The sequence below is a fragment of the Cervus canadensis genome, chromosome 17 (assembly GCF_019320065.1).
Source record: "Cervus canadensis isolate Bull #8, Minnesota chromosome 17, ASM1932006v1, whole genome shotgun sequence".
In the NCBI taxonomy this organism is placed as follows: Eukaryota; Metazoa; Chordata; class Mammalia; order Artiodactyla; family Cervidae; genus Cervus; species Cervus canadensis.
In genome coordinates, this window is record NC_057402.1 from 36359754 (window position 1) to 36378230 (window position 18477).

Genomic DNA, 18477 nt, shown 5'->3' on the forward strand with positions numbered 1-18477 from the left:
TACTGTTTCAGCTGTCCTGGCTCAAAATTATTTTGCAGAAAGTAAAGTTATTCTGTTGTACATCACAGAATTTTACTCCTGTTTTGGAATAACTCTCAAGAATAGAATGATTATAAAACAGTAGTGTCTTTCTTAAAAAGAGCAAGTGAGAAAGCTCTGTCTAACTGCAGAAATACAAAAGAACCGAGAATCTCCCTTTTCAAAATGAAACTGTATTTCATAAATCAGATAAATTAAAACAGAAAATACTGAGTTTTTAATTTTTACTTAATTTATTTTTAAATGAAACAAAGATGAATATTTTTAATGATAAAAGGTACAATCCACAAAGCAGATAGGTGTCATAAACCATCAGAAACAAGATACATAAAGCAAAAATCAGAAGAACTATAAGGGAAATGATAAATATATATATAATCATAGTGAGACATATTAACATTTCTCTCAGAATATTTTATCAAATACAAAAAAATAAGAATAGGAGCATCTTAAATGATGTCATTAATACTTTATAATAGATTTCTATTTATATTAATTTATATTAATCTTACATCCTCTACAAATATCTTTAAAATTAGTATCTCATACATTGTAGTTAGATGTCCATAGAACATTTAGAAAAACTGACAAAAAGGTAAATATTACTAAATTTCAAAAAGTAGAATTTTTTTGTGTGTGTGATTCAGTTATACATATACACATATATTATTTCTGAAATTATTTTCCATTATAAGTTACAAGATACAGAATATAGTTCCCTGTGAAATTGAAGGTCACTGAGTCATGTCCAACTCTTCGCAACCCCATGGACTGTAGTCCACCAGGCTCCTCTGTCCATGGAATTCTCCAGGCAAGAATATTGGAGTGGGTTGCCATTTCCTTCTCCAGGGTAACTTCCCGACCCAGGGATCAAACCCAGGTCTCCTGCATTACAGGCAGATGCTTTACTGTCTGAGCCACCAGGGAAGCCCTGTGCTATATAGTAAACCTTTGTTGCTTGTTGCATATCTAATTTTTAAATTAGAAATCTAGCATTCTATTTATACTAAGTCAAACAAGTGATGAAGGTGAAAAAGAGTGAAAAAAGCTGACTTAAAACTCAACATTCAAAAAACTAAGATCATGGCGTCTGGTCCCCTCACTTCATGGCAATAGATCGAGAAACATTGGAAACAATGACAGACTTTATTTTCACAGATCACTGTGGATGGTGACTGCAGCCATGAAATTAAAAGACACTTCTTTGGAAGAAAGTCTATGAGAAACCTAGACAGCATGTTAAAAAGCAGAGACGTCATTTTGCCTGCAAAGGTCCATCTAGTCAAGGCTGTGGTTTTCCTAGTAGTCATGTACAGATGTGAGAGTTGGACCATAAAGAAGGCTGAGGGCTGAAGAATTGATGTTTTCGAACTGTGATGTTGGAGAAGACTCTTGAGAATCCCTTGAACTGCAAGGAGATCAAACTAGTCAATCCTAAAGGAAGTCAGTCCTGAATATTCATTGGAAGGACTGATGCTGAAGCTGAAGCTGAAGCCCTAATACTTTGGCCACCTGATGTGAAGAGCTGATTTGTTAGAAAAGACCCTGATGCTGGGAAAGATCTAGAAGGCAGCTGGAGAAGAGGACAACAAGGATGAGATGGTTGGATGACATCACCGACTCAATGGACAGGAGTTTGCGCAAACTCCCGGAGATGTTGAAGGACAGGGAAGCCTGGCGTGCTGCAGTCCATGGGGTCACAAAGAGTTGGACACGACTGAGCAACTGAACAGCAAAAACAAGTGGAATCAAAATGTCACAAATTTTTTGTTAGGCAAAAATTCCTAAGTTTTCTAAAATATATATTATGCATATTATTTATATAAGAGCTTTTCTACTACACTTGATAAAGTCTTCAGAAAGAGCATTAAAAAAAAAGAGATGGAGAAATTGGAAAATGTAAACTAAATGAATGGGAGCACTGAATATGAAATATAAAAAGTGAAACAAACTAGGTAAAAGTAAACAATCCTCATATAGTCCAGTTGTTTAGAAACACATCTGGAGCTCTGGTGAAGGAAAAACAATACCTGGGCATTTGTATTTTTCAAAAAATTCCAAGATAATCTGATATGCATCTGGATTTTAAAAAGTGATTACAGGTTTTTCTATTAAATGGTAGTTTTGGTGATAAAGAATTCTATTGTTTTTCCATTTACCAATCATTATACAATGGTATTAAGTGAGTAATAATTACATAATCACAATAATGAAAGATATTTATCAGTTTTCAAAATCAATAGCCAGACAAAAAAAATAAAAGATAATTACAATTGCTTACCATAATGGAAACATGATTAACCTAACAATATAAAATAATTACATACAATTTGGGAGGTCAAGCAAGTCATCAGGAAATACTGAGTTTTTAAATGGTAAAAAATGTATTCTTAATTTTATTGCCAAAATAAAATTTGATTTCAAAAAGTATTTTCAAAAGTGTTGTATGTAAGTTGAAGGGTATCACTCATTTGACTTTGTTTTTAAGTTGTCAGGCTGTCTGATTTTTTCCTGTTCTAAGAAAGCCAGTCAATTAAAACAGTCTCTGGTACCTTGGAAATTTGTTTTTTATTATATCTGTAGTTCATGTTGGCCAGTTCAGTTCAGTCGCTCAGTCGTGTCTGACTCTTTGCAACCTCACGTACTGCGGCACACCAGGCCTCCCTCTTCATTGCTGGAGTTTACTGAAACTCATGTCCCTTGAGTCGGTGATGCCATCCAACCATCTCATCCTCTGTCGTCCCCTTCTCCTCCTGTCTTCAATCTTTCCCAGCATCAGGGTCTTTTCCAGTGAGTCAGTCCTTCACATCAGGTGGCCAAAGAATTGGAGTTTCAGCTTCAACATCAGTCCTTCCAATGAACACTTAAGACTGATCTCCTTTAGGATAGACTGGTTGGATCTCCTTGCAGTCCAAGGGACTCTCAAGAGTCTTCTTCAACACCACAGTTCAAAAACATCAATTCTTTGGCGCTTGGCTTTCTTTATAGTTTGACTCTCACATCCATACATGACTACTGGAAAAATCATAGCTTTGACTAGACGGACCTTTGTTGGCAAAGTAATCTTTGCTTTTTAATATGCTGTCTAGGTTGGTCATAACTTTCCTTACAAGGAGTAAGCGTCTTTTAATTTCATGGCTGCAGTCACCATCTGCAGTGATTTTGGAGCCCCCCAAAATAAAGTCTGCCACTGTTTCCACCAAGTATAGATTATTCTGTGGTCTGTGGAAGGGGATTAGGTGTTAGTATGCCTGGAAGATTTGCATAGCTCAGTTTTATATTATCTATTTGTTGATCTATATATTTATCTATTTTGCCTTAAGGAAAATCTAAATGTCAAACTGGTGGAAAATCAAAGAGGACAATTCAAGGCACTCATAAAACAGCAAAACAGGTACAGCATATATAACTTTATTTTTTTGTTTTTAATTTCAGTTATAAATCTACTTTTTCAGAATTTGGAGATTATGTTTTATCTTCATATAAAAATTTAATGTAACAACTTTTATTTAACAAATGTGTATAGCATGTTATATGTCTAACTTGTACTAAATACTTAACATAGATTAATTTGCTTCTTATAACAGCCCTTCAATGTTATAGGCATTATTATTATCTTCATTTACAAATGAGGAAACTGAGGTAGAGAGAGTTTATGTAACTTACTAGTATGTAACACAGCCAAGATTTGAACCCATTCCATCAGTTTCTCCATTTTACACTCTTAACTCCTCTGTGGCACAGTCCATATCTGTGAGTTCTTCTATGATCTATTTTCTCAGTATAATGATGCCTTTCAATTGTAGAATAATCAAAATGTATTGAATCTAAAATTTTTCAAATTATTCTACTAAAATCTTAGAACACAAGCCTACCTTATTTTTAAAAATGTTTTCACATATTTATAGTTAACTTTGTAATCTATAGGTATTTTCTGTAAACTTTTCATACAATTTTAGTTTGATGTTATCCAATATGTATTATGTAAACCAAAAACTATGCATAAGGAAAACATGGACTTATAATCAAGGTGGCATTGTGAGTCCATAAAATATTCTCCACTTCTCACACACAAGGCATAAATGATAAAATATTTTTTTTAGTGTGTAATATTCAGCAGCTAATTTCCACAAGGTTTTTTTCTTTTTTTTTTTTAATTTATTTTTAAATTTTCTTTACCATATTGAGTTGGTTTCTGCCATACAGTATTTTTTTTTTTTTAATTAAAGAGACAAAGAATTTTCAAAAATAAAATAAAAATCCCAGTGGATCGGGAGTGAAACAAACAAAAATATTCACAGGTAAATGAAGTTGGGGACACACACTTACTAGACAAGTCCTATGGGATAAGAAAGGCTGAAACACCCTGACTGTAGTGGGAAAACAGATCCAGACTCATGGTATAAAACTTTAGGTTTGTGCAATATTCTGCACTAGGAGACAAAGAATGCTACAATCTGCCTGGGGTTGTGGCCTGTGATAATTGACATCTGAAGCAATAAAAGAGAATGAATGGCCCTCTGGCTCATGACTAAGTCTGCTATATTCTTGAAGGGTGAGAGCTTTAAGTCCCCAATAAAAGACCTCTGAAGGTGGGACCATGGTGGGCCAGATGATGGTAGCCGTAAAACTAGTACACATGTAGTGAGCGTGAGCAAAGTGAAAAACTAAAGTAAAAGAAACAAATGCAAAATAAGGTTGCAAAATAAAATATAAGATATAAACAACACATTCCACAAATGAGAGATGAGTTAATGAAAAAAGGTCACTTTTTAACAATCTTATTTATTTATTAATTTTTGGCTGTGCTGGGTCTTCATTGCTGTGTGGGCTTTTCTATAGTTGTGGCCAGTGGGAGCTACTCTCTAGTTGTGGTGTGTGGGCTTCTTATTGCAGTGGCCTCTCATGTTACAGAGCACAGGCTCTGGAGCACATGGGCTTCAGTACTTTTGGGCTCTGGAGCATGGGCTAAATACATACCCGTGTGGCGCACAGGCTTAGTTGCTCCGAGTCACACGGATCTTCCCCGAACAGGGACTGAACCCACGTCTCCTGTGTTGCCAGGTGGATTCTTTACCACTGAGCCATCAGGGAAGGCCCAAAAGGTCATTTTTTGAAAGAGGATGTTCAAATAAATGAGTTTAAATTCCTCAAAGGAAAGATGAAATAAAAACAGGAAAATTCTGAAGTAAAAGATGGATGTTAATTTTGAACATATATAGATAAAAGTGAACATCTTAGAAATGAAAATGTCAGTGAAATTTTTAAAACCTACAATTAGTAAGAATAAATGATATATTGAAAAAAGAAATTAAAGAGAGAATTTGTGAATTGAAAGATATTACTTAAGAGGATTTAGAACATATCTCAGAGAACTGAAGAGATGGAAAATAGGAAAGAGAAATTGAGAAATTCTAACATATGCCTTCTAGGACTTTTGAAATGGAGGCTGAATAGTGGGCATGCAGTATTTGGAGAAGATACTGTTGACATTTTCCTTACTTTGAGTTCTCAAGAGGGTAACTGTAGAGCTAAGCAGGGTATGTAAAAATAGATTTATACTTAGATACATTGTAGAGAAGGGCTGTGGTAAAGAACCTGCCTGCCAGTCCAGGATCCCCTGGAGGAAGAAATGGCAACCCACTCCAGTATACTTGCCTGGAGAATCTCATGGACAGAAAGAGTTGCACAGAGTCAAACATGACTGAGCAACTTGGCATGCATGCATGTTCTAGAGAACCCGCAAAATATTAGAGTTAAGGATAAAACTCTTAAAACCCAAGAAAGTAAACAAAACCACAGAGGAATAACAATAACCCTTGTTATGAACAAAAGAAGAGTGGAGCAATATCTGCAGTCATAAGGTGAAATAACTTTTAATCCAGAATTCTGTGCCCATTCAAATGATAATTCACGTGCAAGAGTGAAATAAAGCCATTTTAAGATGTACAAATGCTAAGGGTTTGCCACCTATAGACCGTTAATGAAAGGACTATTAAAGATATACTTCAGCAAAGAAGGAAAGGTAACCTGGAAAAGGGAGCTAGCTAAAAAGGGAGCTGTAAAATACCTCAGTAAATCTCATTAACTATTGATGTTTTAAAAAACACTCACACAGTTAAATTTAGAGAGGTGGAGCTACGATCTTAAACAATATTAAGACATAGAAGATAGATTGTAGGAGTTTGGAGGGAAGTTAGTGTGATAAAATCCTTGTCTTCTTTAAGAAGGAGTCTTTGTTTAAGGCTAGCTACTAAAGGAAGAAAACAAGTGGGCACAATTTCCAAATAAACAGAGGGAAAGAGAAAGTGAATAAACCAAAGCTCACCCACTCCAGTATTCTTGGGCTTCCCTGGTGTCTCAGATGGTAAAGAATCTTTTTGCGATGCACGAGACTTGGGTTCGATTCCTGGGCTGGGACAATCCCCTGGAGAAGGGAGTGGCTACCGACTCCAGTATTCTTGCCTGGAGAATTCCATGGACTATATAGTCATTGGGTTGCAAAGAGTCAGACAGGATTGAGTGACTTTAACTTTCAACTAAACAGAAGACAAGAGAAAGAAAAAAAAGAGGAAAAATCATAGTAAGTGAAAAACACAAAAGATAGTGGTAGATATTAAACATAAATATTTTAGCAAGCATAATACATGTAAACTGATTAAATTCAGTTCCTAAAAGTCAAGATGGTTGAATTAAACCTCTCATTTTAAAGTGAATTATATACTGCTTAATTTAAGATTGCTGGGAGAAATATCAATAACCTCAGGTATGCAGATGACACTACCCTTATGACCAAGAGCAAAGAGGAACTGAAGAGTCTCTTGATGAAGGTGAAAGAGGAGAGTGAAAAAGCTGGCTTCAAACTCAACATTCAAAATACTAATGAGATCATGGCATCTGGTCCCATCACTTCATGGGAACTAGATGGGGAAACAATGGAAACAGTGACAGACTTTATTTTATTGGGTTCCGCAGATCACTGTGGATGGTGACTGCAGCCAGGAAATTAAAAGACGCTTGCTCCTTGGAAGAAAAGCTATGACAAACCTAGACAGCGTGTTAAAAAGCAAAGACGTTACTTTGCCGACAAAGGTCTGTGTAGTTAAAGCTTTGGTTTTTCCGGTAGTTGTGTATGGATGTGAGTTGTACCCTAAAGAAGGCTGAGCACCGAAGAGTTGATGCTTTCGAATTGTGATGTTGGAAAAGACTCTTGAGAGTCTGTTGGACAGCAAGGAGATCAAAGCAGTCAATCCTAAAAGAAGTCAACCCTGAGTATTCATTGGAAGGACTGATGCTGAAAGTGAAGCCCAATACTTTGGCCACCTGATGCGAAGAGGTGAGGCATTAGAAAAGACCCCGATGCTGGGAAAGATTGAAGGCAGGAGGAGAAGGAGACGACAGAGGACGAGATGATTGTATGTCATTACCGATTCAATGGACATGCGTTTGAGCAAGCTTCAGGAGATGGTGAAGGAAAGGGAAGCCTGGCATGCTGCAGTCCATGGGATCTCAGAGCGTCAGACACGACTGAGTGGCTGAGCACCAGCAAATATACTGCTTATAAGAGACACATTTAAAATGTCAAGGAAAGGTTTGAAACAGAAAAAAAATCCAGGCAAAATACTTTATGCTTTAGATGTACTCTAAAGCTAGAATAGTAGTATTCATATCAAACCAGGTGAAATTCAACATGAAAAGCATTGATAACAGAAAGAAGGAAATTATATAATTGTAAAATGAATAATTATGCAAGGAGTATAAAAGTACAAATCTTTTAGGTACCTAACAGCATAGGCTTGAAATATTTAAAGCTCAGTCTAATAGAATTACAAGGGGGAAAGGTGAATTCGTGATCATAGTGGTAAATATTAATATCCTTTACGCAGAAACTGATAGATCAAACAGAAAAAATGGTAAGAATATAGAGTTAAGATACAATTATGCTTGAGCTCATATAAATACATACATGTATGGGTATATGTGTATGTATATTCATTGGCACTCAAATAGTGTACACAAAGCATATGCAAAAATTGATCACTTTCCTAGGTTATAAAGAAGTCTCAGTAAATAGAAGTCAGACAAGAGTATAGCATCTAGACACAACCTGTTCTCTGACTATAATGCAATTAAATTACAAATAAAATATGATTATTTTAACATAATATAAAAAAATAAATTATTGATGTGCTAAAGAACAAATGAGAAAATAAAAAATTTAAATTATCTGGAAGGATATATTTATGACATTGAATTACAATAAGCTTTCTTAGATAAGACAAAAGCATAATTGATGGATACATTAAAATTTATGTACTAAAAAACTTAAGATGAGCCTGACTGGGAGAAGATACCATATGTGAAGACTTTATAAAAGCTAAAATTCATCAGTAAAAGGACAAATAACCCAATAAAAATGGGGGAAACTTGAATAGCCTGTAAACCTATGAAAAGACGCTCAGTTTCAGTAGTTATCAGGGAAATATCTCTGCATTACTCATGAAATTCTACCACTTTGCCCTCTAGAAGTAGGTTTATCATCAGCAAAATTTTCTTTGTTCCTCTTTTCTCTGAACATTCCCTTTGCCTTCTTGTTCTAGCTAAATGCTAAGTCACCTGTGGGGATGCTGCTTCTTCCACAGTTGTTTTAAGTAGTAGTTGTTTCCCTCCCACCTCACCCCCACAGCACTCCTACCTCTGATCCTAGAGGTAGGTTATGTTTCCTGCTTCTTCCTCACTGGTGTTTCAGGCAGGCTTTCTCCCATCTCCTAAAACTCCTCAAATTTGAAGCACATGCCATCAGGCTATGCCACCTGCTTCCCCTTCTTGTTGCGGCACTTAAATAGAAGTCCAGGTCACTTCTCCTTATTCCTTGAAGGTATACTTTTCAGGCTCAGTGTGCACGCTCTACCATTTGCTATCCTCTAAAGTTCTTACATTTCTTTCCTCCAGTGGTTTTGTCTTCTGCTCATTCCTATGGTCTTGCCTTGTTCTCACTAGTGGTGACTCTCCTAGGATCTCAGACTCAGCCATCCCTCTTCTATCTGTCATCTTTCTTTCTTCCTTTTTCTCTCTGATCATGTGACTCTAATAATTCTTTGCAGTCTATAGATTGCATGTGATCTGTAATTGACTGATCCTACCACCCTTTCATTATCCCTTATACTCCATATAAGGAAAACAACATAATATTTTCCATATAGGGAAAACAGTAGAATGGGAAAGACTAGAGATCACTTCAAGAAAATCAGAGATACCACGGGAACATTTCATGCAAAGATGGGCACAATAAAAGACGGAAATGTTATGGACCTAACAGAAGCAGAAGATATTAAGAAGAGGTGGCAAGAATAAACAGAAGAACTATACAAAAAATGTCTTCATGACCCAGATAACCACGATGGTATGATCACTCACCTAGAGCCAAATATCCTGGAATGCAAAATCAAGTGGGCCTAAGGAAGCATCACTATAAACAGGCCAAGTGGAGGTGATGGAATTCCAAATGAGCTATTACAAATACTAAAAGATGAGGCTGTGAAAGTGCTGCACTCAGTATGCCAGCAAATTTGGAAAACTCAGCAGTGGCCACAGGACTGGAAAAGGTCAGTTTTCATTCCAATCCCAAAGAAAGGCAATCCCAAAGAATGTTAAAACTACTGTACAATTGCACTCATCTCACACGGTAGCAAAGTAATGCTTAAAATTCTCCAAGCCAGGCTTCAACAGTACGTGAAATGTGAACTTCCAGATGTTCAAGCTGGATTTAGAAAAGGTAGAAGAACCAGAGATCAAATTGCCAACATCTGTTGGATCATCAAAAAAGCAAGCGTTTCAGAAAAACATCTACTTTTGCTTTATTGACTACACCAAAGCCTTTGACTGTGTGGATCACAACAAACTGTGGAAAATTCTTAAAGAGATAGGAATACCAGACCACCTGACCTGAGAAATCTGTATGCAGGTCAAGAAGCAAGAGTTCGAACTGGATATAGAACAACAGACTGATTGCAAATCAGAAAAGGAGTACGTCAAAGCTGTATATTGTCACCCTGTTTATTTAAGTTCTATGCAGAGTACATCATGTGAAATGCCAGGGTAGATGAAGCACAAGCTGGAATCAAGATTGCCAGGAGAAATATCAGTAACCTCAGATATGCAGATGATACCACCTTTATGGCAGAAGAAGAACTAAAGAGCCTCTCGATGGAAGTGAAAGAGGAGACTGAAAAAGTTGGCTTAAAACTCAATATTCAGAAAATGAAGATCATGGCGTCTGGTCCCATCACTTCATGGCAAATAGATGGGGAAACGATGGAAACAGCGAGAGACTTTATTTTGGGGGGCTCCAAAATCACTGCAGATGGTGACTGCAGCCACATAATTAAAAGACGCTTGCTCCTTGGAAGAAATGCTTGACAATCCTAGACATCATATTAAAATTAGAGACATTACTTTGCCTTCAAAGCTATGGTTTTTCCAGTAGTCATGTATGGGTGTGAGAGTTGGACTCTCAAGAAAGCTGAGCGCTGAAGAATTGATGCTTTTGAACTGTGGTGTTGGAGAATATTCTTGAGAGTCCCTTGGACTGCAAGGAGATCCAACCAGTCCATCCTAAAGGAAATCAGTCCTGAATATCCATTGGAAGGACTGATGCTGAAGCTGAAACTCCAATACTTTGGCCACCTGATGTGAAGAACTGACTCATTGGAAAAGACCCTGATGCTGGGAAAGATTGAAGGCAGGAGGAGAAGGGGATGACAAAGGATGAGATGGTTGGATGGCATCACTGATGCAATGGAAATGAGTTTGAGTTAGCTCTGAGAGTTGGTGATAGACAGGGAAGCCTGGCGTGCTGCGGTCCATGGGTCGCAAAAGAGTCTGACATGACTGAGCGACTGAACTGGACTGAACTGAATACTTCATATGGCCACACTTTCCTGGAAATACACCTGAGATTCTGTGGTTTGCCTGTCATAATTATGTTCTTCCATATTCTCCCGACTGTCTGGCTACCCTGTCCCTTAGTAGTTCGTGTTTGACAGAGCTGTCCTCATTATAGCCACCTTTATACGTATTCTGCTCTGCACTCATGCATTTGAATGTAGCTGGAGAAAAGTATCAACTATATTGAATAGGCTTTTTTGACCTTTATGACCACTCTCCCGATATGGCTAATTCTGTCCCCAAATCCTATTTCATGTCCCTCATTATTCATTACTCTCCACATGCCATGGGCATTAAAAGGGGATAATAAAAGAATACTATGAAGAACCCTTTGTCACAGATAACCAGGACTAAATGAACTGATTGTTTGAAAGACAGAATCTATAAAAACTCACTCAAGATGAAATAGCCACTCTGAATAAATATAAATCTGTTAAAGAGATTAAGTCAATAATTGATAACCTTCCAAAACAGAAAGTACCAGACTGAGATGGATTCATTGTTGAATTCTACCAAGCATTTTAGGAAGACATTATATAAATTCTCTACAATCCATTTTAGAGGGCAGAAGCAGAGGGAATACTTCCTAACTCATTTTATGAGACTGACATTACTCTAACACCAAAACCAGACAAAGACACGACAAGAAAACTGCAGACCAATGACTCTCATGAACATAGATATAAAAATCCTCAACAAAATATTAGCAAGTCATATTTGACAATATTTAAAAAGAATGGCACCATGAGCAAGTGGAATTTCTCCCAAATGTGCAAGGTTGGTTCATCATTTGAAAATAAATCAATGGAATTCATCACAGCAACAGGCTAAAAAAGAAAAATCCTGTTATTATATCAACAGGTACAAGAAAAAAAAGTTTGACTAAATTCTCCAACTATAAGACTAGGAATAGTTGAGGGGAACTTCCTCAACTTAATTAAAAAACAAAACCCTACAGCTAACATGATACTAATGAGAGAAACTAGAAGCTTTCCCATTAAGGTCAGTTATGAGGAATTGGTTTTCAGCATTATGATAGAAGTTCTAGTTCATGCAATAAAACAAGAAAAGGGAATATAGGTAGACAGACGGGGAAGGAAGAAATAAGACTGTCTTTGTTCATAGATGACATGATCATCTGTGTAAGAAATCTCAAAGAGTCAACCAAAAAACTCTTATTACTAGTAATTGATTATAGAAAGTTGCAAGATACAAGATTAACATACTTGCTTTAACATCAGTTGCTTTCTTGTGTACCACCAATGAGTTAGTGGTATTTGAAATTAAATACATAGTACCACTTTATATCATCACTCCTCAAAATTAAATAGGTAGGTATAAATTTAACAGAATATATAGAAGATTTATATAAATGATAAAACTTTGATGAGTGAAATTAAAGCACTAAATAAATGAAGAGATGTTCCATGTTCATGAATAGGAAGACTCAATATTGTCAGGATATCATTTCTTTCCATTTTGAAGAATATAGTCAATACAATCCCAGCAAATTATTTTATAGATATCAGTAAACTTTTTCTAATGTGTATATGGCAAAGCAAAAGACACAGAATAGGCATCACAGTATTGAAGGAGAAGAACAAAATTGGAAGACTGACACCAACCAACTGCAAGACTTAAATAAAGCCACAGTAATCAAGGCAGGGTGATATTGGAGAAGAAAAGACAAATAGATATATGGAACAGAATAGAAATAATAGTCATAATATGACCCACATAGTAATCAACTGACCTTTGACAAAGGAGCAAAGCCGATACAGTGGTGCAAAAATAAGTCTTTTCAACAAATAGTGCTGGAACAACTGGATATTTATATGAAAAAAAAAAAAAAAAAGAATCCAGACACAGACCTTACATTCTTCACAAAAAATTAACTCAAAATGAACCATTGACCTTAAATGTAGAAGTGTAAAACTCCTAGCTGATAATGTTGGAGAAAACCTAAAAGACCTTGGGTATGGTAATGACTTTAGGTACAGTAACAAAGGCATAATTCCTGAAAGAAATCATTGATAAGCTGGATTTCATTAAAATTAAAAACTTCTGCAAAAGATGATGTCAAAAGAATGAGAAGGTAAGTCACAGACTTGGGAGAATGTATTTGGAAAAAGACATCCAATAAAAGATGTCCAATAACATCCGGTAACATGAGGTAACTGTTACCCAAAATATACAAAGAACTCTTAACTCAACAGTAAGAAACAACCTGATTGAAAAATGAGCTGAAGACCTTAACAACCAACTCACCAAAGAGGATGTACCAATAGCATGTGAAAAGGTATGCCGCATCATTTGCTATCAGGAATGCAAATTAAAACAATGAGCTACCATCACACACCTATTAGAATGACCAAAATCGGGAACTCTGACAACTCCAATTGCTGGTGAGGATGAAGAGCCACAGAAACTCTCATTCAATACTGGTGAGAATTCAGAGTGAGAATTCAGCCACTTGGGAATACAGTTTGGCAGTTTCTTACAAAAGTAAATATAATCTTACCTCGTGATTCAACAGTCATGCCTTTGGTATAGATGAAGATGAGTTGAAAACTTACGTCTACACCAAAACATGTACATGGATTTATAGCAGCCTTCTTGGCAAAACTTGGAAGCAACTAAGATGTTATTCAGTAGATGAATGGATAAATAAACCGTGGTACATCTAGACAATGGAATATTATTCAGCTCTAGAAAGAAATGATCTATCAGGCCGTGAAAAGACATAGAGGAAATTAATTGTGTATTATTAAGGAAAAGAAGCCAATCTGAAAAGGTTACATACTATATGATTCCAACCTTAAGATGTTTTGGAAAAGACGAAATATGGAGACAGTAAAAAGATCAGTTGTTGCCAGATGTTTAGGTCCATAGGTTTTGTCAGGTTATCAGGGGGAGTTGACAAGAGTTCTAAGAGAGGGAAGTGAGAAATCTCAGTTTTCTCCTTCCCCTTTCCCTCTCTTTTTCTTTTCTTTCTTCCTTGTTTTCTCTCAAAAGTGATTGATTAAATTAGTATATAGCATTTGTTATTTTGAATTTTATTTAAAACATGAAGTTCAGTTGTGTTTAGCTTTTTCCAAAAGTTTAGATCGCTTTGTCTTCTGTTGCATGTCTTGGAAACAGGCACAGTAAGCCATAGCAATGAGATCAGTTCAATCACTCAGTCGTGTCCAACTCCATGAACTACAGCACCCCAGGTTTCCCTGTCCCTGTCACCAACTCCTGGAGCCTACTCAGACTCAAGTCCATCACATCGGTGATGCCATCCAACTATCTCATCCTCTGTCGTCCCCTTCTCCTGCCTTCAGTCTTTCCCAGCATCAGGGTCTTTTCCAGTGAGTCGATTCTTTGCATCAGGTGGCCAAAGCATTGGAGTTTTAGCTTTAGCATCAGTCCTTCCAATGGATATTCAGGACTGATTTCCTTTAGGATGGACTGGTTGGATCTCCTTGCAGTCCAAGGGGCTCTCAAGAGTCTTCTCCAACACCACAGTTCAAAAGCATCAATTCTCTGGTGCTCAGCTTTCTTTATAGTCCAACTCTCATATCCATACATGACTACTGGAAAAACCATAGCTTTGACTAGACAGACCTTTGTGAGTAAAGTAATGTCTCTGCTTTTTAATATGCTGTCTAGGATTGTCATAGCTTTTCTTCCAATGAGCAAGCATCTTTTAATTTCATGGCTGCAGTCACCATCTGCAGTGATTTTGGAGTCCACAACAATAAAGTCTCTCTCTGTTTCCGTTGTTTCCCCATCTATTTGCCATGAAGTGATGGGACTGGATGCCATAATCTTAGTTTTCTGAATGTTGAGCTTTAAGCCAACTTTTTCACTCTCCTCTTTCATTTCCATGTAGAGGCTCTTTAATTCTTCTTCTCTTTTTGCCATAAGGGTGATGTCATCTGCATATCTGAGGTTATTGATATTCCTCCTGGCAATCTTGATTCCAGCTTGTGCTTCATCCAGCCCAGCATTTGGCATGATGTATTCTGCATATAAGTTAAATAAGCAGGGTGACAATACACAGCTTTGACGTACTCGTTTCCTGATTGGGAACCCGTCTGTTGTTCCATGTCCAGTTCTAACTCTTGCTTCTTGACCTGCATACAGATTTCTCAGGAGGCAGGTCAGATGGCCTGGTATTCTCATCTATTTAAGAATTATCCACAATTTGTTGTAATCCACACAGTCAAAGGCTTTGGCGTAGTCAAAGCAGAAAGTAGATGTTTTTCAGTAAAGCAGAAGTAGATATTATTCTGGAACTCTCTTGCTTTTGTGATGATCCAGCAGATGTTGGCAAGGAAATGGTTACCTAATTTTGAATCTTGCCTTTGTCTCTTAGTGTGAGACTTTGGGTTTATCATTTAATTTAGCTACACCTAAGTTTTCTCCTGTAAAAAATGGAGCTAATAGTTGTAACTACGATGGGCTTCCCTGGTGGCTCAGTGGTAAAGAATCTCCCTGCTAAAGCAGGAGACGTGGGTTCAATCCGTGGTCAGGAAAGGTCCCACATGTCTTGGGGCAAGTAAGCCTGGGCATGACAACTATTGAGACTGTACCCAGAGCCTGGGAGCTGCAGCTGCTGAAGCTCACTCACTAGAGAGTGACCTCTACTTGTCACAACTAGAGAGAAGCCCACAAAGCAATGAAGACCCAGCACAGCCAGTAAATAAGTAAATAAAAAATAGTAACTATGATAAAAATTACTTCAAAGATTAAATGAAATATAGCTATATGGAAAGCACTTAACACAGTGCCTGGCACATAGCAAGCATGCCATGAATGTTAAGAGCTGCTGCAGTTATTATTATCACTGCTATTATTTTTATCAGTGGTTGGTAAAGAACCCTATATTTTGAAACTTTATACAGACTTATCAGACAATTTGACATGTCTCTTCTACCTTTCTTCAGAAGTTTGGCAATTTTGCCATTAGTTTATTCACATTTTTCTTTGAGCATATTTCTTTTCCTCTGTATCTTTCCCCCTCTAATCATAGCTAACATTTTGTGGGTACTTACTGTGGGCCAGGTGCTTTGTGAAATACGCTGTGAACAGTGAAGCAGAAGTTGGAACTCTAGGTTCTGGTCCCAGTTCTGTCATTCAGCCTTTTCACTGGCTCAAAAAAATGAATCTTACTAAGCCTTAGTTTTATCATGTACAAAATAGGGATAATAATATTTGTCCCGTCTTCATATTAAGACTTTGTTTGAACATTAAATGATATGTTTTCAAGAGGGTGGGACAGATTGAGAGAGCAGCATTGCCGTATGTACACTACGATGTGTGAAATAGCTAGCAAGCGGGAAGCGGCTGTAGCGCGCAGGGAGCTTAGCGTGGTGCTCTGTGATGACCTGGAGGGGCGGCGTAGGCAGCAGGAGGGAGCCTCAGCAGCAAGGGCATATATATACACTTACAGCTGGTTCATGTTGTTATAAGCAGAAACCAACACAGTACTGTAAATCTATTGTTGTTTAGTTGCTAAGTTGCTTTACGACCCCATGGACTGTAGCCCTTCCAGGCTTCACTGTTCATGGGATTTCTCAGGCAGAAACACTGGAGCAGGTTGCCATTTCCTTCTCCAGGGTATCTTCCCGACCCAGGGATCAAACCTGCATCTCCTGTTTGGCAGGCTGATTCTTTACTACTGAGCCACCAGGGAAAGCATAAAGCAATTATCCTGCAATTAAAAAAAGCCGTTCATAAAATAAATGTGCACATATAAAGTATTGCTATTTTTGTCAAACTTAAATGTCAGATTTGCATAGTACATTGCCCTTCAGATGGAATTACCTAGATGTAATTTGTTCCTTTCTAGAGTCTTTCTTAATAGAAGTCTCACATAGAGCAATCACAGAGAATAGAAACATCTTAACCTGAAAGCAGTTTTGCCTATTATGCATTTTAAGAAAGGTTGGTTAAAGTATTTGAACAATATCCATATGTACATGATAGGGTAAAGACATAAATGGGTAAAGATGGGTTAGAATATTTTTGAGAATTTCATGTGATTATTATCTGAATTCACAGGAAGCTACTTGTGCTTCACCGATTATTCTAGAAAAAGTTTGTGATGGAAGTATAATTCAGGAAAATTCAAGTGAATTTTAAGGTTGTGTGAAATATATATAGAGAAATGAGGTGGTCTGGAATATCTGGTAAAGGGCTGTTAGCACAGGGCCTTGGGGTGCAGTGTAACGGGAAGTCAGTGGTGTAATTGCAGAGCTCTAACTGGAAGATGGTCTCCTGTGGCTCTGTGATCTTGGACAAACCAGTTTCTAAATCTCAGTTTTCTAAGCTGTAAAGTGCAGCTAATAATACATATTTTAAAATTTGTGTAAGGGGATATTTACTATCATAATTAGATCATTACTACTAGAGTTGGAAAGTACTTGGAGAGCCATTAAGGCAAAGGTTTTGTGGGTTGTTGATGATTACTTTAAATTTTATTGCTTGAGTGTTGAGAATCTGGGCCTGGATTAGGACTGTCAGATAAAATATTTACAAATTTTTATTTGCTGTGTCTGACAGCCTTCATCTGGATGAGGGACTGTGGAAGGAGGATGAGTAGCTCCATCTCAGCCTCTTAAGAGTGTGTGTCTTTGTGTGTGTAAATGTTTTGTTTGCTTGCCTTTTGGTAATGAAGATTCTGTATAAGCCAAAGGTTGGCTATAAAAGAGTTTTGAAGTATAGAAACCACTGTTACTTTGAAGGCCAAAGCATAAAACAACACTGAAGCCTATTAACTTCTACTTTGGGTGTTCTTCACTCTGGGACTCTTATATGAAGAAGGGAAAACAGACAAGCTAATAGGAATGGTTTACACACACACAGGACAACCCAAAGCAACTTGGGATTGTTTGCTGTTCTAACTGTGGTACAAGTATTTATTTACTTATCAGTTTAAGTAGCCACAGAGAGAAAAGCAACTCGTTTGTACTTCTAGTGAGAAGGTTCAAGTCTTCCTATAAACTACTTACTCATGTTTGTGGTGGAATGATTCTTTGGTAGTCTGTAAAAGTATAGAATATAATCTTGTATTTCCAAAATCTGCCTGTACTACCGAGGAAAGACTGGGTCATATGAATGCTGTAGTTACTTTACTTGGTGAATCTGCTTTGCAGCTGATGCTTGGTTTTATTCATCAGTATTCTTTTCTAGTAAATTGTTTCGTATTTGTATGTTGATTTTTACTTTTAGTGGAAAAATGGTTTAAGATGAAGTTAAGTAACTGAATGTAAGTAGAGAATATGTCATTTCTAAATGAAAATAATATATGCCAGCAACTTCACAATGATGAAATGGTTATCTATTATTTGTTAATGTATTTAAATGTGCCATACATGTATTTTAGTAAACCAGGAGCCCTTTTAGTGCTCTTTTTCGACCAAGAGTCTATTCATCATTAAAATCATCCTAATTTTCAATGAGACATGTAATTGATATTACAAACCTGCTGGTTTTATTTAA

The 18477-nt window shown here is 36.9% G+C and overlaps 1 protein-coding gene across 2 annotated transcripts in view; it reads left to right on the forward strand.

Annotated features, from left to right (window-relative positions):
• Positions 1-18477, forward strand: part of SCAPER (S-phase cyclin A associated protein in the ER) — a 410821-nt gene that overhangs the window by 40428 nt on the left and 351916 nt on the right. For both annotated transcript variants that reach the window (XM_043489284.1, XM_043489285.1), the window contains exon 4: positions 3363-3433. In XM_043489284.1, coding sequence (XP_043345219.1) covers positions 3363-3433 — 71 coding nt within the window. The remainder of the gene's footprint in view (positions 1-3362; positions 3434-18477) is intronic.